The sequence below is a fragment of the Sarcophilus harrisii genome, chromosome 3, assembly GCF_902635505.1.
Source record: "Sarcophilus harrisii chromosome 3, mSarHar1.11, whole genome shotgun sequence".
Taxonomy (NCBI): Eukaryota; Metazoa; Chordata; class Mammalia; order Dasyuromorphia; family Dasyuridae; genus Sarcophilus; species Sarcophilus harrisii.
Window position 1 is genome coordinate 341856226 of NC_045428.1, and position 20024 is coordinate 341876249.

Below are 20024 nucleotides of genomic sequence, written 5' to 3' on the forward strand. Positions count from 1 at the left end.
ACCCTTTTACACATCTAAGTATTTTTAATGCAAGAAGGAAATTCACCCTCTGAACTTGTCACCAGATATGACAATTTATCTTCTCCACAGGGATTCCAGTGGTAGTTATGAGTTGTTTTTTTTTTTTTTTTTAAGGCCAGACTTTAATAGCAATAAAAAATAAAAATAGTAAAAACAAGACAAAACAAAACCAACAAAAAACAACCAGAGTAAATCTTCTTTCAGTATCTTCATCTTCCCCATCCCATATCTTTTCCCCCTACCCCAACACACACACACACACACACACACACACACAAATGACAAAGAAACAATTTTGTGTTTTAACACAGATTCATCCCAAGATCTAATTAAAGATTGCCACTCTATTCCTAGCAACTTTGAGAATGAATGTCCTAACTTTTCTGACCCTCAGGTTTTTTATCCTTAAATGAAAACTAAACTTCTGGATTTTTATTTGACTGGTCTCCTAATGCATACTCGTTCCTTATTTTAGGTTTTATCTCACTCTCCTCTCTTGGTTTTTTTTTTCCTACCTGTTTAATTTTGTGGCTGTTCTTCAGTACTGTTCAATTATTTTTTTTTTTCTATTAGGGGGTGTCTTAGCAAAGATATATTAGACTGGTATGTCATTTCCTGTCTGCTCCTTCTCAAATGTCCTTTGTTGGATCATCATTCACATCATACTTCTCACTGTTTGTTTATTCCATAAGTTCTGTCTTGGACATCCATTTTCTTCTTTCTACATTCTGTCACATGATGCCCTCACTAGTTCCCATGCAGTTATCACTTCTATAGAGATAACTTCCTAATTTATATTTTCAGCTCTAGTTTCCTAGTCCTCCATAACTAGATGCTTGCTACAGATTTTGAGCTGAATATCTTATGAACATCTCAGACTCAACATTTAGAATTTATTATGTCCTCCTACTCCCAAACCTTCTTCCAATATTTCCTATTTTCATTGAGGGTCTATCTTTAACTCCACACAGAGTGCAAAAGTGCTTTTCTTAATGCTCAAGTCAGATTATGTCATCTACCTATTTGATAAACTCCAGTGTTCTCTGTCAAAAAAAAATCTCCTTTATAAAGCTCTTTATAAATTTTTTTTTCAATTTGCCTTTCCATCACTGTAAAACACTATTCTCTTATCAATACAGTTTGAACAAACTGTGCTTTTTTGTTTCATCTAGGACTGTCAATTTCCCATCTCCATTCCTTTGTGCTAGCTTTATCCCATACCTTGCATGCATTTCCTTCCCCCCCTCAAGTCTCAGCTCATATTCCATCTTCTGCAAGAAACCTTCCTCCCCCTAGCTGCCTTTGACTTTCCCTCTCCTTATAACCCTGTATATATATATATATATATATATATTTTTTTTTTGTTTATACCTTATGTAAACAGTATGTAAACATGTGATCTCAACTGATAGAATCTAAGGTCCTTGAAATCAGGGACAGTTTCACCTTTGTCTCTATATCCCCAACCTTATGACAGTGCCTGGTATACACTAGGTGTTTAATAATAGTTAACATTTCTATAAGGCCTTAAGGTTTGCAAAATAATTTATGTTATTTCTTTTGAGGTAAAAATAACACTACTGGATGTTGTTTTAATCAGACATGATCATTGATTTAAAATTGGAGGGAAGAACAAAAGTCGGCTACCATACATTATCCTTACCTTCCCCACCTGTATCATTCACCTTTAATAAATGAGGAAAATAAAGTCCAGGATGATAAAGCCTTGAACAGGTCCCCTGATTCCAAGTCCAGCATTGTCCTTTTTTCATGATACATCATGTTGCTTTCCCCTTTGTAATAAGAGTTCTCGTTCCCAAATCTATTGATAATCCCACCATCTCCTGCTTCAGAAACCACTAGGGATCAATGTTGGCAGGTAATCTAGAAGCTAGGTGGCATAGTAGTATGCCACCAGGATCCAGGAGTCAGGAAAACAGATTAGAAGCTGTGTGACTGAGAATTCATTTAATTCATTTGCCTCAATGTTCTCAACTATGAAAAGTACATAATACTAGTACCTACTTCCCATGGTTGTTACGTGCATCAAATCAAGTACTTGTAAAGTGCTAAGCACTAAATGATAACTATTTTATTTATTTGTTCATTCATTCATTTGCTCATTTATTTATCTGTTTATTTTTTTCTATGAAGATTCTTCCCCAAAGCCTTCTTTTTTTCCTCATAGGACTTTGTTGCTATTTCTAACTTGTAGTAGCTAGCATTTTTACCACACTTTAAAGGTTTACCATGTATTTTCAATACATTATTTCATTTGTCTAACAACAATTTTGTGCTATTGCTGCTATTAAAATTTCCATTTTATAGACAATAAAATTGAAGCTTCTGAGAATAAATGTCTTTTCCAGGGTCATACAAGTAGTATGTGTGCAAGTAGAATTAAAACTCTGCTCTTTCTGCCTCTAGTCCCAGTGCTCTATGTACTAGGATACCTAGCTGTCTTTACATTAGATTAATTACATTGGATGCTTATAGTTATCATGCAGCAGAAAAAAGGGATGGGAGCGTGAGATTCCATGAAGTAGTGAGTTTCATACCTTTGCAATTGATTGAAATGTCATAGAAGTGAAATGAGATAAGAAGAAGATAGGAGGTAGTAAAGGGCAAGTGTGATCCAACTATTTGAGTTTCTTCTGTATTCCCCAAACCCTGTTCAAGTTCTGAAGGCTCTTATTTATCCCCAAAATATGAAGGATAAGAGTCTTTACCTAACCAGTCAGTTAATAAGTATCTATTTAACACCTAATATGTATCAGGGACTATGCATTAGGGATACAAACAAAGTTGAAAGACAGTTCCTGATCTCAAGCAACTCACAGTCTAAAGAGAAAGACAACATGTAAGCTGCGAAGAGGCAGCTAGTGGTAATAATCAGTTAATAATCAATTACCTGTACATCTCCCCCACGGACCTAAAGGAGTTGAAAAAACAAAGTGGAAAATTATCACCTAAAAGAATGTATTCAAGCTGGTAAGCAAGTAACCTTAAACTAGTCCCAGGGAATACTGTTGCATGGGGCTTGTCTTCTGGCCAGAAACTTTGAGAGTCTTTTCTTCCCAAGCTGATTTTTTTGTGAAGACAAAATAGGCCATCAATTCTTACCTAGTCTTTAATCATTGACCAGGCACTGCCTCAGACAAACTGAAACTTGAGAAAGACCTTAGCTTAGCCAAGGGCCAGCTTCTTCTACTGTATCCAGTGCAACTGCCAATTGTCTTGACCTATATCTTGCCACTGGACTTCAGTCATTCTGGAGGAAAGAGAGGGGATTGATGACTTTGCACCACTCTGCCTCACTTAAATCCTATTCACTTGCAAGTCAAGATATTTTGAGTCTTTTAGCTAGAACTTTAATTTATGCGTGCCTCAGTTTCCTTAACCAGGAAATTAAAATAGCAATAGCAATTACCTCAAACAACTGTCATGAGGATCAAATGAGATATTCTTTTTAAAAGTGCTATAAAAATACTAAGTTCTATAGCTATTATTATTATTGTTATTTTTCAACTTGGAGGGGTGTTCTGGCATAGAGTTATCAGAAGTGTTGTATTACAGGGCAATATCCAGTAAAGATGCTCACTCCTAACAAACATGATTTCACAAGATGATAGATTTAGAGATAAAAAAAGGTCTTAAAAAGTCACATAGTTCAATGTCCTCTCATCTAAATCCCTGAGAGGATAAAGTTACCCAAGGCTAACAGAACTCACTCAACTGGCAGAGATGAGATGAGACTGAAATCCAGGTCATATTACAGTCAGTGTTTTTTTTTTTTCCAGTGTAATTCAGTTTTCTTGTTTAGAGGAAACTTTTTTTCTCTAAGTATATCATTATTTTAAAATGCAACAACTTTGTAGTATTGTTTTTTAATATCCCACAGTATTTTTTAATTTTTCAAAGATATTCATCTGAGGGAAAATGGCCTATATTCCAATTATTACTGTATAAGTGCTTAAATTTTGGAAGAATATTTATTTAGATATATGTTTTATTTTTAAAAATCTTTCTTTTATAATCACATTGCACAGAACCCATAATGATGTATCAAATGTGGAATGGCTAGACGAATTATGGTGCACGAATGCAACAGAATATTATAGTACTCGAACAACTATGAACATGATGAATTCAGAGTATCCTTAGAAGATTTGTTCAAATTTGAATAGAGTGAAGTAAACAGAAACTGGAAAATAATCTATACAAAGACTACAGTGATTCAAATATAAAAGGGAAAAAAGCGAAAAAAACTATATATTAATAATGACCAAACTTGTCTCTGAAGAAATGAAACAAAAGTTCTTATTTATGAAGGATGATGTATAGAACATTGCATACTGCCAGAATTGGTTGATGCATTAGCTAGTATTTTTGACTGCTTTCTTTTACATTGTTTTTTCATATTATACATTATATCAATGTTGATATTGGGATTATGGAAGGAATATATTTGGGAATGAAAGTGATATAAAACAAAATTTTTAAAAAATGAAAATTATGATTTTTTAGAAGTTATTTGTACTTTTTCAGGTGTGCAAATTAGACTCTTCTTATTTTTCAAGCCAAAGCATGGGTAGATTTGTTAATAATTTTCCACTTTGTTTTTTCAACTCCTTTAGGTCCGTGGGGAAGATGTACAGGAAATTGTGGACCAGGTGGTATTCAGACCCGAGGAGTGTGGTGCTTTCATCTAGAAGGTTGGACAAGTCTTCTGTCAAACTGTGAAGAGACTGATAAACCTGAAAAGGAGAGAAGCTGTTTTAGAGTATGTGACTGGCATGGTGAACTCTTTGAGTGGGAGGTATCAGAGTGGCAGATCTGTGTGCTGGCTCCAGTTCACGGTGAAATCAAACTCAGGACTTCTGAGTGTGTGACAGCCCAGCATGGACTCCAGCATCGGACAGTACGTTGTATTCAAAAACTGAATCGAACTGTGGTTATCAGTGAAATTTGTGAATATTTTGCACCTCAGCCACCCACAGAACAAGCTTGCCTCATTCCTTGTCCCCGGGATTGTGTTGTGTCTGAGTTCTCACCGTGGTCTGTTTGCAGCAAGGGGTGTGGGAAGAAGCTGCAGCACAGGACTAGATCAGTCATTTCTCCCCCACTCTATGGAGGTGTTATATGCCCAAATCTCACGGAATCAAGGGCCTGTGACTCTCACATCTCCTGTCCCCTTGGGGAAGAGGAATACATATTTAGCCTTAAAGTTGGACCTTGGAGTAAATGTAGACTGCCTCATCTTAAGGAAGTTAGTTTAAGTGGAAAGACTATTCTGGACTTTAGCTCTGATTCAAAAGAGTGGGTCACATTTAAGCACCAAGGCTATAAGCCTCACCATCATTCCAAGCCATGGGATATAGAAATAGGTTATCAAACAAGACAGGTTCGATGTACAAGAAGTGATGGGAAAAATGCCATGTTAAGGTAGGATGTCTTAAATATTGACATGTATATTTTATTAGTATTTTTTATTATATGACATTTATGTATATACATACATGTATGTATATATGTATAACTGCAATATATATATATATATATATATATATATAAATACATATATATATATAATTGTTAAAAGAAATCCAAAATCTTGGACATATTTATGTTAATTTTAGATTATAGACTAGGCATTGTTCTGTTTTACACTACAGTTTGTAACCCATTTTTATCCTTTAAGTCTTTTTATACAGACACATTTTCATATTTTGTCCAAGATGTCAACAAAAGTTACAAAGCATTGCTGCTGTTGAAGTGAATAGAAAAATTTCAGATATTTAATGTAGATAACTCAAATTCACTTCACTTTCAGATTTTGGTGCAAATTTATGTATTATTTGTTGTCAATGGCATTAACTTTTAGAAATATAATTTCCTGTGTGTGTGTGTGCATGTATATCTTTTGGAAAATATCCTTTATGCTGGTGCTCTGGAATAATCTCTTATTTGTAATATGTTGCAGTTTGCTTGTGGATGCTATGGAGGCCTTTTGTGTGTGTGTGTGTGTGGGGCTTCATATGATTTCTCTTATATGCAAAATAATATTTTTATTCTCTGATGATTTTACAAGTTGAAGCATTCTGCAATTATAAATTGAAGTAAAAAAGTTTGCTTTAATAGGAATATTAGGTTTTGTATAAGCACTAATTGAAATTGGCACATAAATGAAGAGGAAAGGGAAATCAAATGTGTGATAACAGCAGCTATGATTTCAAAATTATAATTGTTTTATTTTAGTCCATATTCAGAGAAACTTGATCTGAATATCAGGAATATTTTGAAAGAGCTATTATTTTAATTTCCTCACAGATAATTTAAATCAAAGCATTACCAATTTTCTCCAAAATTAAAATACCTTTCAATGATATGAGTATTTTCAAAAACACATTTCACAGCAGTTATTGTTATCATTGCTTGATATTTGTTTAGGTGCTTACATTGTTAAACCCAAGAAAGGTGGAAAAGACTGTAATGATTCTTATTTTCTTTAATGTTATAGAATTAATATATTTTATTGAGGATACTGCACAATGATTTGGGTCACCTATGATTAGAAACTATATTAAAGAGTGACTTGATATTTCTTATTATCTGTGTGTGTGTGTGTGTGTGTGTAGTCCATTGAAACTGTCAATTACTTTGATCTTTATTATTTGGATATGTGAGTCACCATGGCAAAAATTCTTCCCTGGCCTTCCATACTCTACCCTGGGGTTGGGCTCTTCTGATTGATGAGTGAATTAAAATTCAACTACTCTACAATATCGAGTCCAGGGGTCCTCAAACTATGGTCCGCAGGCCAGATGCAGCAGCTGAAGACGTTTATTCCCCTCACCCAGGGCCATGAAGTTTCTTTATTTAAAGGCCCACAAAACAAAGTTTTTGTTTTTACTATACTCCAGTCCTCCAACAGTCTGAGGGACAGTGAACTGACCCCCTATTTAAAAAGTTTGAGGACCCCCTGTACTGTCTATCCTGGACAATTCTTGATATCCCATGTTGCCATTTAATGAGATCTCCCCAATTTAGGTAACTTGACATTTTCTCTGACACTGGGCTCAGAGCCATATCACCTTTGCTCTCTCCCTTCTTTTCTTGGGAACATCAATTAAATCAATACTGCCACTCCTACTGCAAATGTTGCAATTTTCTGTCTTATAATCCTTGTGACTATCTAAACCAATGGTTTCCAAAGTGAGAGTTATGACTTGGAATGATTTCAGAAGGGCTGGTACCCTTTATTATGACCTCCCACACTTTGAGGCTTCCCCTTGGCTTCCATTGTGCAAGCTCCTAACCTTTTTACATTCACATAGGCAGTCAGTCTCTAAGGATTGTTATAATCTAAGTCCAAATCTCATTAAACTTTGCCTCCCCTCTCCCTTGGATCACTGTGGGGCTGCAGCAAGTACCTTTTGCATGGCAGTTTCTGTACCTCAGGGAATTGACTAATGAAGGAATAAGAGCCTTGCTCCTCTCCCTTTTCATTTTTGTACCATGAACCAAGCAGTGGTATAAATAAGCATAATAGTATATATTCTTAAAAACAGATAGAATTATGTAAGCAAATAAGTTGGAAGACTACTGGCCTAGACCAAAAGTTCCTTCCCTGACTCCCACTACCCTATATTATGCTGTATTTTTTTAGAATGTAAGTTCCTTGAGGGTAGGGACCATTTTGCTTTTGTCTTCATTATCTTGGTGCATAGCACATCACCTGGCACATAGTACACTCATGATAAAACATTTTTGATAAAAAAAAATGCTATGTGTAGACATTTCTGGTTTTCTATATTTATATACTCAGGTTCTTAAAATATGGAGCATTTTTTCCTCCCCTTTAAATAGACAGCACAGTATACTGGATAGAATGTAAAATATTGATAGGGAAAATAATGCCTATTACTAATACTTTCAGTATGAGCATGGGGAAGTCACTAAACCCCTCTGAACTAATTTCTGCTTCCTCACATGAAAAATGAGCAAATTATCTATAGCAACTACTATAAAAGAAGATAAATGAAGTAATTCAAGAGCTCCAATGAAATAATGTATGAAAAGTGGTTTGGAAATATTAAAGCATCATATAAATATCAGTTGTTATTGTTGTTATTGTTAGGGTCATATTATTGAGAAGGTACTAGTCCATTATTTATTTACATGGAACTATTTTGATTCTGAGACAATAAGATAGTAATTGGTGGCATTTTTTATTTTTTCATGTGAATGGAAGAATGATACTTAATGAAATGACCTGTTTCTACACTCCATTTTATTTGGATATAAAGTGCTTTTCTAAAGGGATCAAAAACTTTCAAATCATATCCATTGGTAAATGGGAATCTCGTGTGTATAAATGGGGAGCACAACTATTGTGTGATTTCAAATAACTTACATCATTCATTTCAATTTAACAAGTATCTATCAAGCACCTATAGATGCAGTTAATGTGTTGAACATTTTGGGCAAAAAGTTAACATCCTTGCATTTAAAAAGCTTATATAATTCTAGTTTTGTTTTCACTTAATCATTTATAACTATTGAAAGATATGTTTCTCTTCTAAAATATTCATTAAACTCATCCTGGGATTTGTTACTGTTTATTATAGATATGAAATTTTAGGGGTCATAGGCATTTTTTCTGATTCTTTTACTATCATCTTGATTAGGTTTCTTTTTAAAAAGAGGATTTCAATTTTTATTCTCATGATGTCATTCAATATGTTTGCTTTTCTGAAAGTCACTTTCTCAATTTTGAGCAAGAAAGCAGTTTTAATTAATGACTTTGTTGGCTCACCAATTGATTGCTTTAACTTTTGATAAACACCTTAAGCAATGTTCTCCTCTGTTTAGCCTCACAAAGCCACTGACTGCTATATTATAGTTGATGCCACTATGTTCCCTCATCATTTCTTTGCCTAAGCTTAAATATCTGGTTTTATCTTTTTCTTTCATTTTGTTTGTGGCTTATCATTCTCACTCAAATGCCAATGATCTTATTGGATTTTTTAAGATAATACTCTGCCTCATTAAATAAAATACATCTCTTTATTCAGTTTCCTTTATAGAGAAGTACCTTTGATTTAAAAAGCACAACCTGTGGATTGGACAATAATTGGTAATATGCTTAGGAAAGTGATTATACTTGGCTGGAATAAGTGAAGAAAGAGTTTGTGAACTGTTTGATTTTGTTATTTTTCCTTAATATTTTAAAATTTTTGAGTGCTCTCTTTAAAAAAAATGACTTGTTTCAATTCTGAACAATGATCACAAAAAAAAAACAAAAAGATTACATATGTGACTGTGACTTTCAATTCCATATAAGTTACTTTAAAAAAAATGTATATAATAAATTCAGTCCATTACTTTCCAGACAATTTGACTTGTCTGTACTTCCTTATGAATTTCCTCTTTTACTTTCTGTGAAATTTAGTGTCTTGGGCTGGAAAATTGTTTTACTCCATGTGTGTGTGTGTGTGTGTGTTCTGCCACTCCAGAATTTGTTGAAAGTTATTATTTAAAGGTATTTGGAGGGGTTTGGGGAAAAACTCAGGCAAGTCCCTGTATTTACTCTGCCATCTTGGCTCTCTTTCCCTCTTCAATTTTTTTTTTCTTGACACCATTGCCATGTCTACCCCCTTGCCATTTTTTGTCTTTTTTTTTTCAGTGTAATAATATTAAATTGCATTTAGATGCCACTATTTGTTAAGCCACTATCCAATTAGTGGGCATTCTCTTAATTTTCAACTTTTCTCCCATTCCTTTTATCCCTCTCTAAATCCCATTCAGGATCAAGAAGATGTTTGTTTTGCTTTTGACTATTTCCTCCCCATTATTATCTTTCCTCTTAACAGTCCCCCTCTCCAATCCATGCCTATTTACTTGTTGAGTTTACATATTTTTCCACCAGCCTTTTTATGTGTATGCCTGAGTATGTGTAAGTCCTTCTTTGAAAGATTGATTCATTTGAAATACATTTTTCCAATGCCTGCACCCTCAAACCTTTCGTCTATATTCATTTTATTCCTCTCATGCAGCCCAATTAAAAGAGAAAAACAAATGCACTTCTTCCTTACTCCTTTCCACACTATTTATTTTATCTAAATTAAAGGAAGTGTATTCCTTTTATCTTTCCTTTTCTTTCTCACATTAAAACTCTCAGGAGAAAGCCAATATACATATAGGTCCTCAGTTTTTCTTAATTTACTTCCTCAATATCCTTAGAAGATATTAAAGTTCCAAAAGGACACTTGTATTTTCTCTTCCATTAGAATATCTTTTCTATAGCCTCTTGCTTCCTCTTCCAATTGTTCTGATAAAATTTTAACTTTCTAGATTTTTCTTAGAAATTTCCATTCAATTTTGACTTTTTCATTAAGAAATGGTTTGAAACTCTATTCAGTTACAGATCCATTTCCTTCTGTTCCCCTTGATCTTCCCCACCCCCACTCCCAATTGCAAAACTATACTCAGTTTTGCAGAGTAAGTTATTTTTGTTGTCAGCCCAATTCCCTTGTCTTTTGAAATATGGTTTTCTAAAATTTTCTCATATTTATAGTAAAAATTGTCATGTCTTATGTGATTCTAACTCTAGTTCCATAGTACTTGAACCTTTTCTTTCTGGATATTTGCAGTATTTTTTTTTTTTTTTTATTGTTGCTGTTGAATCAAAGGCTCTGAATTTTTTTTTTTTATTATAGTAACTTTTTATTGACAGAATCCATGCCAGGGTAATTTTTTTACAACATAATCCCTTGCACTCACTTCTGTTCTGATTTTTCCCTCCCACCCTCCACCCCCTCCCCTAGATGGCAAGCAGTCCTATATATGTTGAATATGTCCTAGTATATCCTAGATACAATGTATGTGTGCAGATCCAAACAATTTTCTTGTCGCACAGGGAGAATTGGATTCAGAAGGTAGAAATAACCCGGGAAGAAAAACAAAAATACAAACAGTTTACATTCATTTCCCAGTGTTTTTTTCTTTGGGTGTAGCTGCTTCTGTCCATCATTGATCAATTGAAACTGAATTAGGTCTCTTTGTCAAAGAAATCCACTTCCATCAGATTACATCTTCATACAGTATCGTTGTTGACGTATATAATGATCTCTTGGTTCTGCTCATTTCACTTAGCATCAGTTCATGTAATTCTCTCCAAGCCTCTCTGTATTCATCCTGCTGGTCCATTTCTTACAGAACAATAATATTCCATAACATTCATATACCACAATTTACCCAACCATTCTCCAATTGATGGACATCCACTCAGTTTCCAGCTTCTAGCCACTACAAACAGGGCTGCCACAAACAGTTTGGCACATACTGGTCCCTTTCCCTTCTTTGGTATCTCCTTGGGGTATAAGCCCAGTAGAAACACTGATAGATCAAAGGGTATGCACAGTTTGATAACTTTTTGGGCATAATTCCAGATTGCTCTCCAGAATGGTTGGATTCGTTCACAGCTCCACCAACAATGTATCAGTGTCCCAGTTTTCCCGCATCCCCTCCAACAATCATCATTATTTTTTCCTGTCATCTTAGCCAATCTGACAGGTGTGTAGTGGTATCTCAGAGTTGTCTTAATTTGCATTTCTCTGATTAATAATGATTTGGAACACTCTTTCATATGAGTGGTAATGATTTCAATTTCATCATATGAAAATTGTCTGTTCATATCCTTTGACCATTTATCAATTGGAGAATGGCTTGGTTTCTTAAAAATTAGAGTCAGTTCTCTATATATTTTGGAAATGAAGGCTCTGAATTTTTATAATGATATTCCTAGAACTTTTCCTTTTGGAATTTCTTTCAGGATGGTTCTTTCTTTCAGATGATTCTATTTTCACCTTATCATGTGATTCTTATTAATCTGAAATATTTCCATTATGAATTCTTGAGATAGGTAGTTTTTTTTTAATTTGGGTTTTTAGGGATTCTTATCATTCTTAAATTATTAAATTCTCCCATTCTGTTTTCTAAATCATTTTGCTTAGGACAGCAAATACCTTATATATTCTTTTATTTCTATTTGATTTTGTTCAAAAATTTCTTGCTGTCTCATGAAATAGTGAATTTTTTTTTTTATACTTGTTAGAGATTTCATTATTTTGCTTAGGTTTATCACATTGTGGCTTAAACTGTTTGTTTTTTAATTTTTTCCTCTAGACATTTTATTTCATTATTAGTCTCTTACTTTATTTCTTTGAAGTATTTAAATAATAAAATTACTGTATCCTTCTAAATTATTTTTGTGATCTTTCTGCATTATAGTTCTATTTAGCATTCTTTGTCTTCTTCAGTTTATTCATCTCTCCAGTCATGTTTCCCAAATTTGAACTTATTTTTTACTCTCAGAGGAGATCTTTACTTTCACTTCCTCTGCTGTAGTCCATTTCTTCTCACTCTTAAATTGTTTGCTTGCACCAATTCTAATTTTTCCATGTGGCCATATGGTCAATCACCCATGGGTTTCTGATATTTTGTGCAATTTAGAGGTGGAAGAAGTCACTTGCTTTATTTAATTGCTTATTAGATTTCTTGATCACTATTTGTCTTTTCTACTTGTTAGAATAGTGTAGTCTTATGCTAAGTTTTTTCTGCAATATGTGGGAAGTTGCTTTTGGTTTGCTTTCAGACAGCCATCTTGGCTGGGAGTCCACTATTGTCTTAGTTTTTATTACATAATTACTGTAGCCCAGAATTTTCTACATGAAAAGGAATTTGTTTGTTTTTAAGTACCTTTTAAACTTGCCATTTCTTCTCAGCTCACATTTATGTGACTACAAAGGCAAAAGTCCTTTTGAAAGGTAAAATAATTACCTGCTAAGTAGTAATTTAGCAGAATGAATCACAGTAAGAATTATGATCTCTAAATATGATCTCTCAGAATTTAAAATCTGAAATAATAATGTATATACCTATGCGTATATATATTTATGTATTCACATTTGATCAAAGATAGGTGCTACTCACTACTACAGATACAATGTAAAGCATGTGCATTTGCATATGTGCATATCTTCCTATCTTTAATGCTTCCTCTTGGGACCATAAGAATGGCACATAGTATTTAATAAATGTTCCTTGATTGGTAGTGATTTTTTCCCCCAAATTCTCTCTTCTATCTCTCTTTTCCTCCTCTACATGTGTTTTGGTGTGGGTAAGGATGGATTATTTTTTTCTGGTATTTTAGTATTCTATTTACTTAATTCAAAGTGGCTTTTTAGGGGCAGATGAGTATAGGTATGATATAGAAAGAATTAAGAATCTGTAGACATGATTTTTCTCTAAACTAGCTTTGGGATCTTTGCAATGTCAATGAATTTCTTTAAATATCAATTAAATGAGTCTGAACCCTAAAGTTTCTTTTCATTCTAACATTTATATTCACTTTAGCAAAAGTATTAAAGTTCTTCCTAGGAGAAATTATGCTAAATTTGAGAAGCATTTTTTGGACTTTGGTGGCATTTTAAATTAATATCAACAATATTTCTGATGGAGTAGATTATCTCATCATTCCAGTGACAAATGTTAAGTCTATACATGATCCCAATTGGTTTGATATAAATGGCTGTTTGTTGCCTATTATATAGATCATAATTTAATACATCGAAAATTACAAACATATTCAAAGTTCAGTTTCATTGAGTATTCAAGAGTAGAGGCATTACCCACATTACATGTGGGAGTACATCTAAATATCAAGTCAACACAGAATTCATTCGTATTAAAAAAAATAAATTCATATAAGTTGTCTCATTTTAATTTCCATTCTAGTCATTGTTGAATTTAAATGTATTATTGTTGTTTTAAAAAAAATCTTTGGAAATTAACCAATTAAATATACATTTACATTATACAAAATTATCATGTGAAAATTACTATTAAAATGCTCTTATATAGGAAGGTAATAGGGACAGGAAACCTAAAGTCAATTAATTTTATTTCAATTGGAATTTCTTTGTAATCCCCATGAAAATGATCTCTTGTTTAAAATGTAAAATGGGGAAATGTGGCTAGACAATAGGTATTGAAAAAATGACCTGGGAGAGAGTTCTAGTGAATTGAAAGCTCAATAAGCTTTAACCATAGATTCTGGAATCCAAAAGCCATTTCTATGATTTTATTTGTTGGTTGTCCTTAATTCTCAAAGGAGAACATCACAATCATGAAGGTAATGCCCTGACTTGCAAGTGAATAGGATTTAAAATGAGGCAAGATTGTGCAAAGTCACCATCCCCATTCTCTGCATCTGGGTCCAGTAGCAAGATCAGGTATCTATGTAACCATACACACTCACATTATGTATACAAATGTAGTATAAAGAGATCTCAAAATTTCTATCCAAAGACATTCTGATAAACTTTAAAGAATTCTCTTCATACATCTCTCTGTTTATGAAGGTCTGTGTTTAAAAGTATAATACTTCTATCTCAATCTAGATGTATATAACAGTCAAAGGTTTTACAAAACACTCAGGTACACATTTACCAGGTTATAATCTTTAACATTATTATTCATATGATAGCATGAGTTCAGCTGATTCTAGAAAAAGACGGTAAAAATAAAAATTGTGGGAGGGAGAAAATACATACTTTTCATTCCATTCAAGGTTACAATCAATTCAGGCTTACCTAATACCTTCTCTGGTTCTTATACTCTGCTTTTAATATCTTCTTCCTCCTTTGTATTTATGAGTATATCACCCCCCCCCCAAATTAGAATTAGGTAATATTCTAGATTACCTTCAAAACTTGATATCTGGTTGTTATTTCTTCTTGGGCATTTTGTTAGTCGTTTAGATAAGCTCTTACCAGATGGATTATGTCTGAGCATCAATATTTGTTTAAGACTCAGTGCTTGACTGAATAAAAGAATGTTTAATATACTTTAATTCAAGAAATTCCATAAAAACAGAACTCCTTAATAATTCTAGGAAGTTCTATGTTTTAGTGTCTTCATAAATGCTATATTTAAATAGATCACACACCATTTAGAACAATAATTAAAGAAATGCACATACATAGGTATAATTAATTACTGTATTATTATAATATATAATATTTATATAGTATTTTAAAGATTTGGAAAGTGCTTGGCACATGTTATCTTTATATAAACAAGGAAATAGAGGCTGACAGAGGTTAAGTGACTTGGCCAGCCTCACACATCTAGTAAATTTATACAGCTAGTAAATGTCTGAGATTTTTATGACTCCAAATTCAGAACTCTATTCACTTCATTGTTCTACCTGGCATAAGTTTCCTGAGGGTAGGGGCTACAGTTTATAAACATCATATCTTCCTGTTTCTAGCACAGTACCCTGGACACTGAAAAAATGTTTCAATTATTATCTTTTTCACATTTTCAAATTTTGTCTATTGCTTTATTTTTTTTAGGATAGAATTAACTTAACAACATCTCTCACGTTTTAATTTGGAGTTGAACCTTCTAAAGCTTTTCACTGTCCAGTAAGCTTTTTGGATTTAGGATAGCTTTTTGTTAATATGCTGGAATTATGTTGGTATGTTGGTAGTTTTTATATTGCCTTTAGTATTCTCTCCATTGTTGACCTCTGTATCATGTCTCTATTTGTAATTTCACTTTCTTATGTTCCCTCCCTGTTTTTTCTTTTGCCTTTTAACCAAGAGAGAGACAGAAAGACAGGGAGACAAAAAAGATAGAGATAGAGATGAAGAGGCACACACACAGAGACAAAGGCACATAGAGATAGAGGGAAACAGAAAGAGGGAAAGAAGAAAGAGGGGAGAGAGTGGGGAGAAAAGGGAGAGAAAGAAGGGAATGTTACAGTGATGGCACTGATCTTTATTAAAACAACAAGATCAAATCCCTAAAATCCTGAAACAGCTTTTGGTGGGTCTCCTGCCTTCCCCTCTCCCCATCTATTCAAAAAAGCATATCACAGAATTCTGCTGCCTTTCACTGTTATTGCATCTGTTGTGGTTGACAAGTTGAAAATATTGTACCTGGGGTTATTACTATTATTATTATTATTATTATTATGTTTTAGTTTTAAGAAAATCTTGCTGATCTAGGCAATGGACAAGGAGAATTATTCTTATTGTCCTGATGAAAAAATAAAGAGATAAAGAAATTAAACCACAGGTCATATGACTAAAAAGTACTCAAAGGAGGACTTGATTGATGGTTCTCAGGTTAGCATTTGTGCTATTCTAATAAAAATTAATGTCTTTTCCTATGTTTGACTCCTAATTTGGTTTGTCCTCTTTATTAAGCACAAATTGAATATTCTCATTTCTGTCTTTAAAGAAACAATTTTTCCCCCTCAAGTGTGAAATTTTAAAATGCATTCAAAAATCTTAACTTGGTTCAAAAAAATAAGATTTTTTCTTTATTAATGACTAAATTCTATTATACTTCCCTTCCACAAACTAATAGTCCTTGTGTCCTTTTTTTCATTGAGTGCAAGTAGGATTAATAAGGTGGAAGTTTCAGAAAGACAGATTTGGGATCAATGTAAAGAAAAAGTTGGTATTAGTTTAAGGGACCAAATGTGGAATGCTCCAATACAGTGAATATACCTCCCTTTTTAATGGAGACCTTCCACTGAAAGTTGGATGACATGTGAAGTCCCTTCCAAATTTGAGATTCTGAGATTGACCAAAATCAGGAGTCTCCAGGAAGCATCTCAACCCTATGTTTCTCTACAGAAAGTATACTTTCAGTTAAAGTTGGGTATCTCAATAAAATCTAAATAATGGGGGGGGGAGGGCAGTTACCTAATGACTTTAGTAATATTTTATTTTATTTATTTATACTGTTTTATTCTAAAGCGTGAAGATTTTTTTATATATTTCTAGTGGAATAAATATTATTTGGGCAATTTGTAGCTCCTAAGATTTCATTTACAGATGAATGTTATGTCAAGTTATTGCAAATTACAGTTCTATTTATATTTAATAGTCCTCACTATCTTAAGCATTTCTTTTTCTTCCAATTATAAATGAATGTTGTATATTTTCTCTTTAAAAAAAAAAACATATCCACATTAAGGATCTAATCTCTATTTCTGAGCATTTAAGCAATCTTTAGTTATTTAATCAATGTTTATAACATGAAAGCAACCAGATGGCCCAATTTATAGCTTACAGATGTGGAATAATGAATATCTATGTTCAAATTATGACTTACTAAATGTGTGACACTGGGTAATCCACTTCACCTTGTTTGCCTCAGTTCCTTATCTATAAAAAGAACAAGAGAAGGAAATAGCAAACCACTCCAGTATCTTGCTAGGAAAACCCAAATGAGATTATAAAGAGTTGGACATGATACAAAATGACTAAATAACAATAGTAACAAAATTGACTATTTGAATTTGACCCCCTAGTTTACTACTACTACTATTACTACTACCACTACCATGATTGCCTCTGTTTCCTTATCTATAAAAAGAACAAGAGAAGGAAATAGCAAATCATTACAGTATCATGATAAAAAAAAAAACCCAAATGAGGTCATAAAGACCTCATAATATATAATCATATAATATGTAATATTATATGATATTATAAAGAATATACAAAATTTAATATAATATGATATGATATAAATGACTAAACAACAACAGTAACAAAATTGACTATTTGAATTTGACCCCATAGCTTACTACTACTACTACTACTACTACTACTACTACTACTACTATGACCACCAGCACTACCACTACTACAACAACCACTACTTTCTTTCTCTTATATGGTAAAGAGCTTTCCTTAACCCCTCCATGCTAGTAGGAACTACCTCTTGATTTAGAAGACAATAGAAAACTTCCTAAAAGCGAAAGAAGATAAGACTTTGAATTTCTTTAAAAAGTTTTTTTCTTCTAATTTTATCTTCTACCAGTACCAACTAGTACCTATTAATACCAGAGTAGTATTTCTATAATACTAATTGCCAAGAACTATCTCATTTGACCTTTACAATCTTGGGAAATAAGTGTTATTTAGTTTCCCTATTTTACAAATGAGGAAACTGAGTTAGAAAGAAGTAACTTGTTTAGGTTCATATAGCAGATAAGCACTTGAAATCTGAATTCAAACTCTAATCTTCTCAACTCCAAGTTTCAAATTCTATGTTCTATGTCATCCAGATGCCAACATCTCAAATTTGATGGCTCTTTTCAGTGTAATTGGAAAATAAAAATGGAAATGATGTTCCTGGCTCACCAGAGGGTTTAGTATTTATATACTTAATATTCAAGACCAAATTATTTCTCACAACTTACCAAATAAAATTGATAATTATTGAGTGCTATTTTCTACTGTTAGAAATGTAATTGTTATTATTCTATTTGTTGATCCAATTGAAAGAATTGGGAGAAAATAAAACATAGGGGGATGAGCAAGAAGGAGAAAGGGAAAACAATAGCAATTTTTTTGTAAAGAATGACAAAAGTTGTACCTGGAATCTGGGGATAGATGTTCTTTTTTAAAGAAAAACGTAGGTTAGTTTTTTTTTTTTTATTTATGAAGGGTTTACTTTTTTCAGAACTTGAACTGATGAATAGGTTTTATTAATTTGTTTTTAAAGAAAGTTTTGCTTTTGGGAAGTTTTTACATTGTCTTTCAAATCAAGAAACAGTCCCTACTAGTATGGAAAGGTTAAGGAAAGATCTTCCCTAGATAGGAGAATTTTATAAGAAATTCTGTCTGGAGTGTTTTGTGATCCCTTCAAAGAAAATGCCAAGATGCACTGAGCAGTTTATTGTGCTAGCAATGGTAATAAATTACCATTTATTTTTAAAAAAGCAGGGTTGTTTTTAAAGGACTTTGGCAATGTGTTGTCTTGGACCATGGGTCTTATTCTTGGAAATCACCACATTATGCAGGAAGCACTTCAGTGCTTCAATAAGCATTCTAGTTTCATAAGAAATATAGACTCCAATCACCACAAGGACATTGCAGGTTTACTGTAATCTGTTCCACATGGTACTTGATGTACCTCTGTCAGGAGGGTGCCAGAGTGAGCTCAAACCTGCTCATGCGAGTGAATTGTTACATTTTCAATATGATCATTTATACCTCAGAAATTAGCAAATTCCCACTTGTTGCCCCCCCAAAGGGCCAGTTATTCAACATTTACCAGCACACTACTACTCTAGTTTTATCTCTTTAGACAAGATATGACACCGTTTAGATAATGCTTTATGTTAGAGCATAATATAAAGTAGTAGTTTGTGCTATAATTGTGTTTTTTTTGAGATATTTTCAAGCATGATTTTCTGAAATAGTGACTTTGCATAGATGGTCAATTTTGAGATAAACCAAGACTTCATCAATGAATCTACTTCAGTTTCCCATTTTTGTTTTTACAGCCTTTGTATGCAAGACAACCTCCCCTTGACTGTTCAGTCCTGTGTTATGCCCAAAGACTGCGAAACCACAGACTGGTCATCTTGGAGTCCTTGCTCCAAGACCTGTCAATCAGGGGATCTCTCCCCAGGATTTAGGAGTAGAAGCCGGAGTATAAAACATATTGCCATAGGAGGTGGACAGGAATGCCCTGAACTACGTGAAAGAGAGGCCTGCAACCTTGGAGGAGAACTTCTGCAGCTATGTTCTAGGTATGGGGCATTCTTTGTGACAATTTAAAGTTATATGATACCTTATTTGTTGTGGTGGTTATGTTATATTGTGTTATGTTGCATTGTTCTGAAATGTACTATATTTTAAAACGAATTAGGTGTCCCTATTTCATTCAGACTAAAAATTCTGGAGAACAATCTGGAACTGTGCCCAAAAGCATATATATAGAATATTGAACAAGCTAATTATGGAAGTGCCTGGAGAGATTTACATGAACTGATGTTGAGCAAAACAAGCAGAACCAGAAATAAATTGTACATAATAATAGCAAGAATGTGCAATAATTAACTTTGAAAGATTTGGTTCTTCTCAGTGTTTCAGTGATTCAAAGCAATCTCAATAGAATTTGGA

At 33.2% G+C, this 20024-nt stretch overlaps 1 protein-coding gene across 1 annotated transcript in view; it reads left to right on the forward strand.

Moving 5' to 3' along the window:
• LOC100934858 (thrombospondin type-1 domain-containing protein 7B) overlaps positions 1 to 20024 on the forward strand; it is a 388099-nt gene that overhangs the window by 237959 nt on the left and 130116 nt on the right. The window contains exons 2-3 of the mRNA XM_031960024.1: positions 4659 to 5466; positions 19403 to 19651. Of these exons, the coding sequence (XP_031815884.1) occupies positions 4659 to 5466; positions 19403 to 19651 (1057 nt within the window). The remainder of the gene's footprint in view (positions 1 to 4658; positions 5467 to 19402; positions 19652 to 20024) is intronic.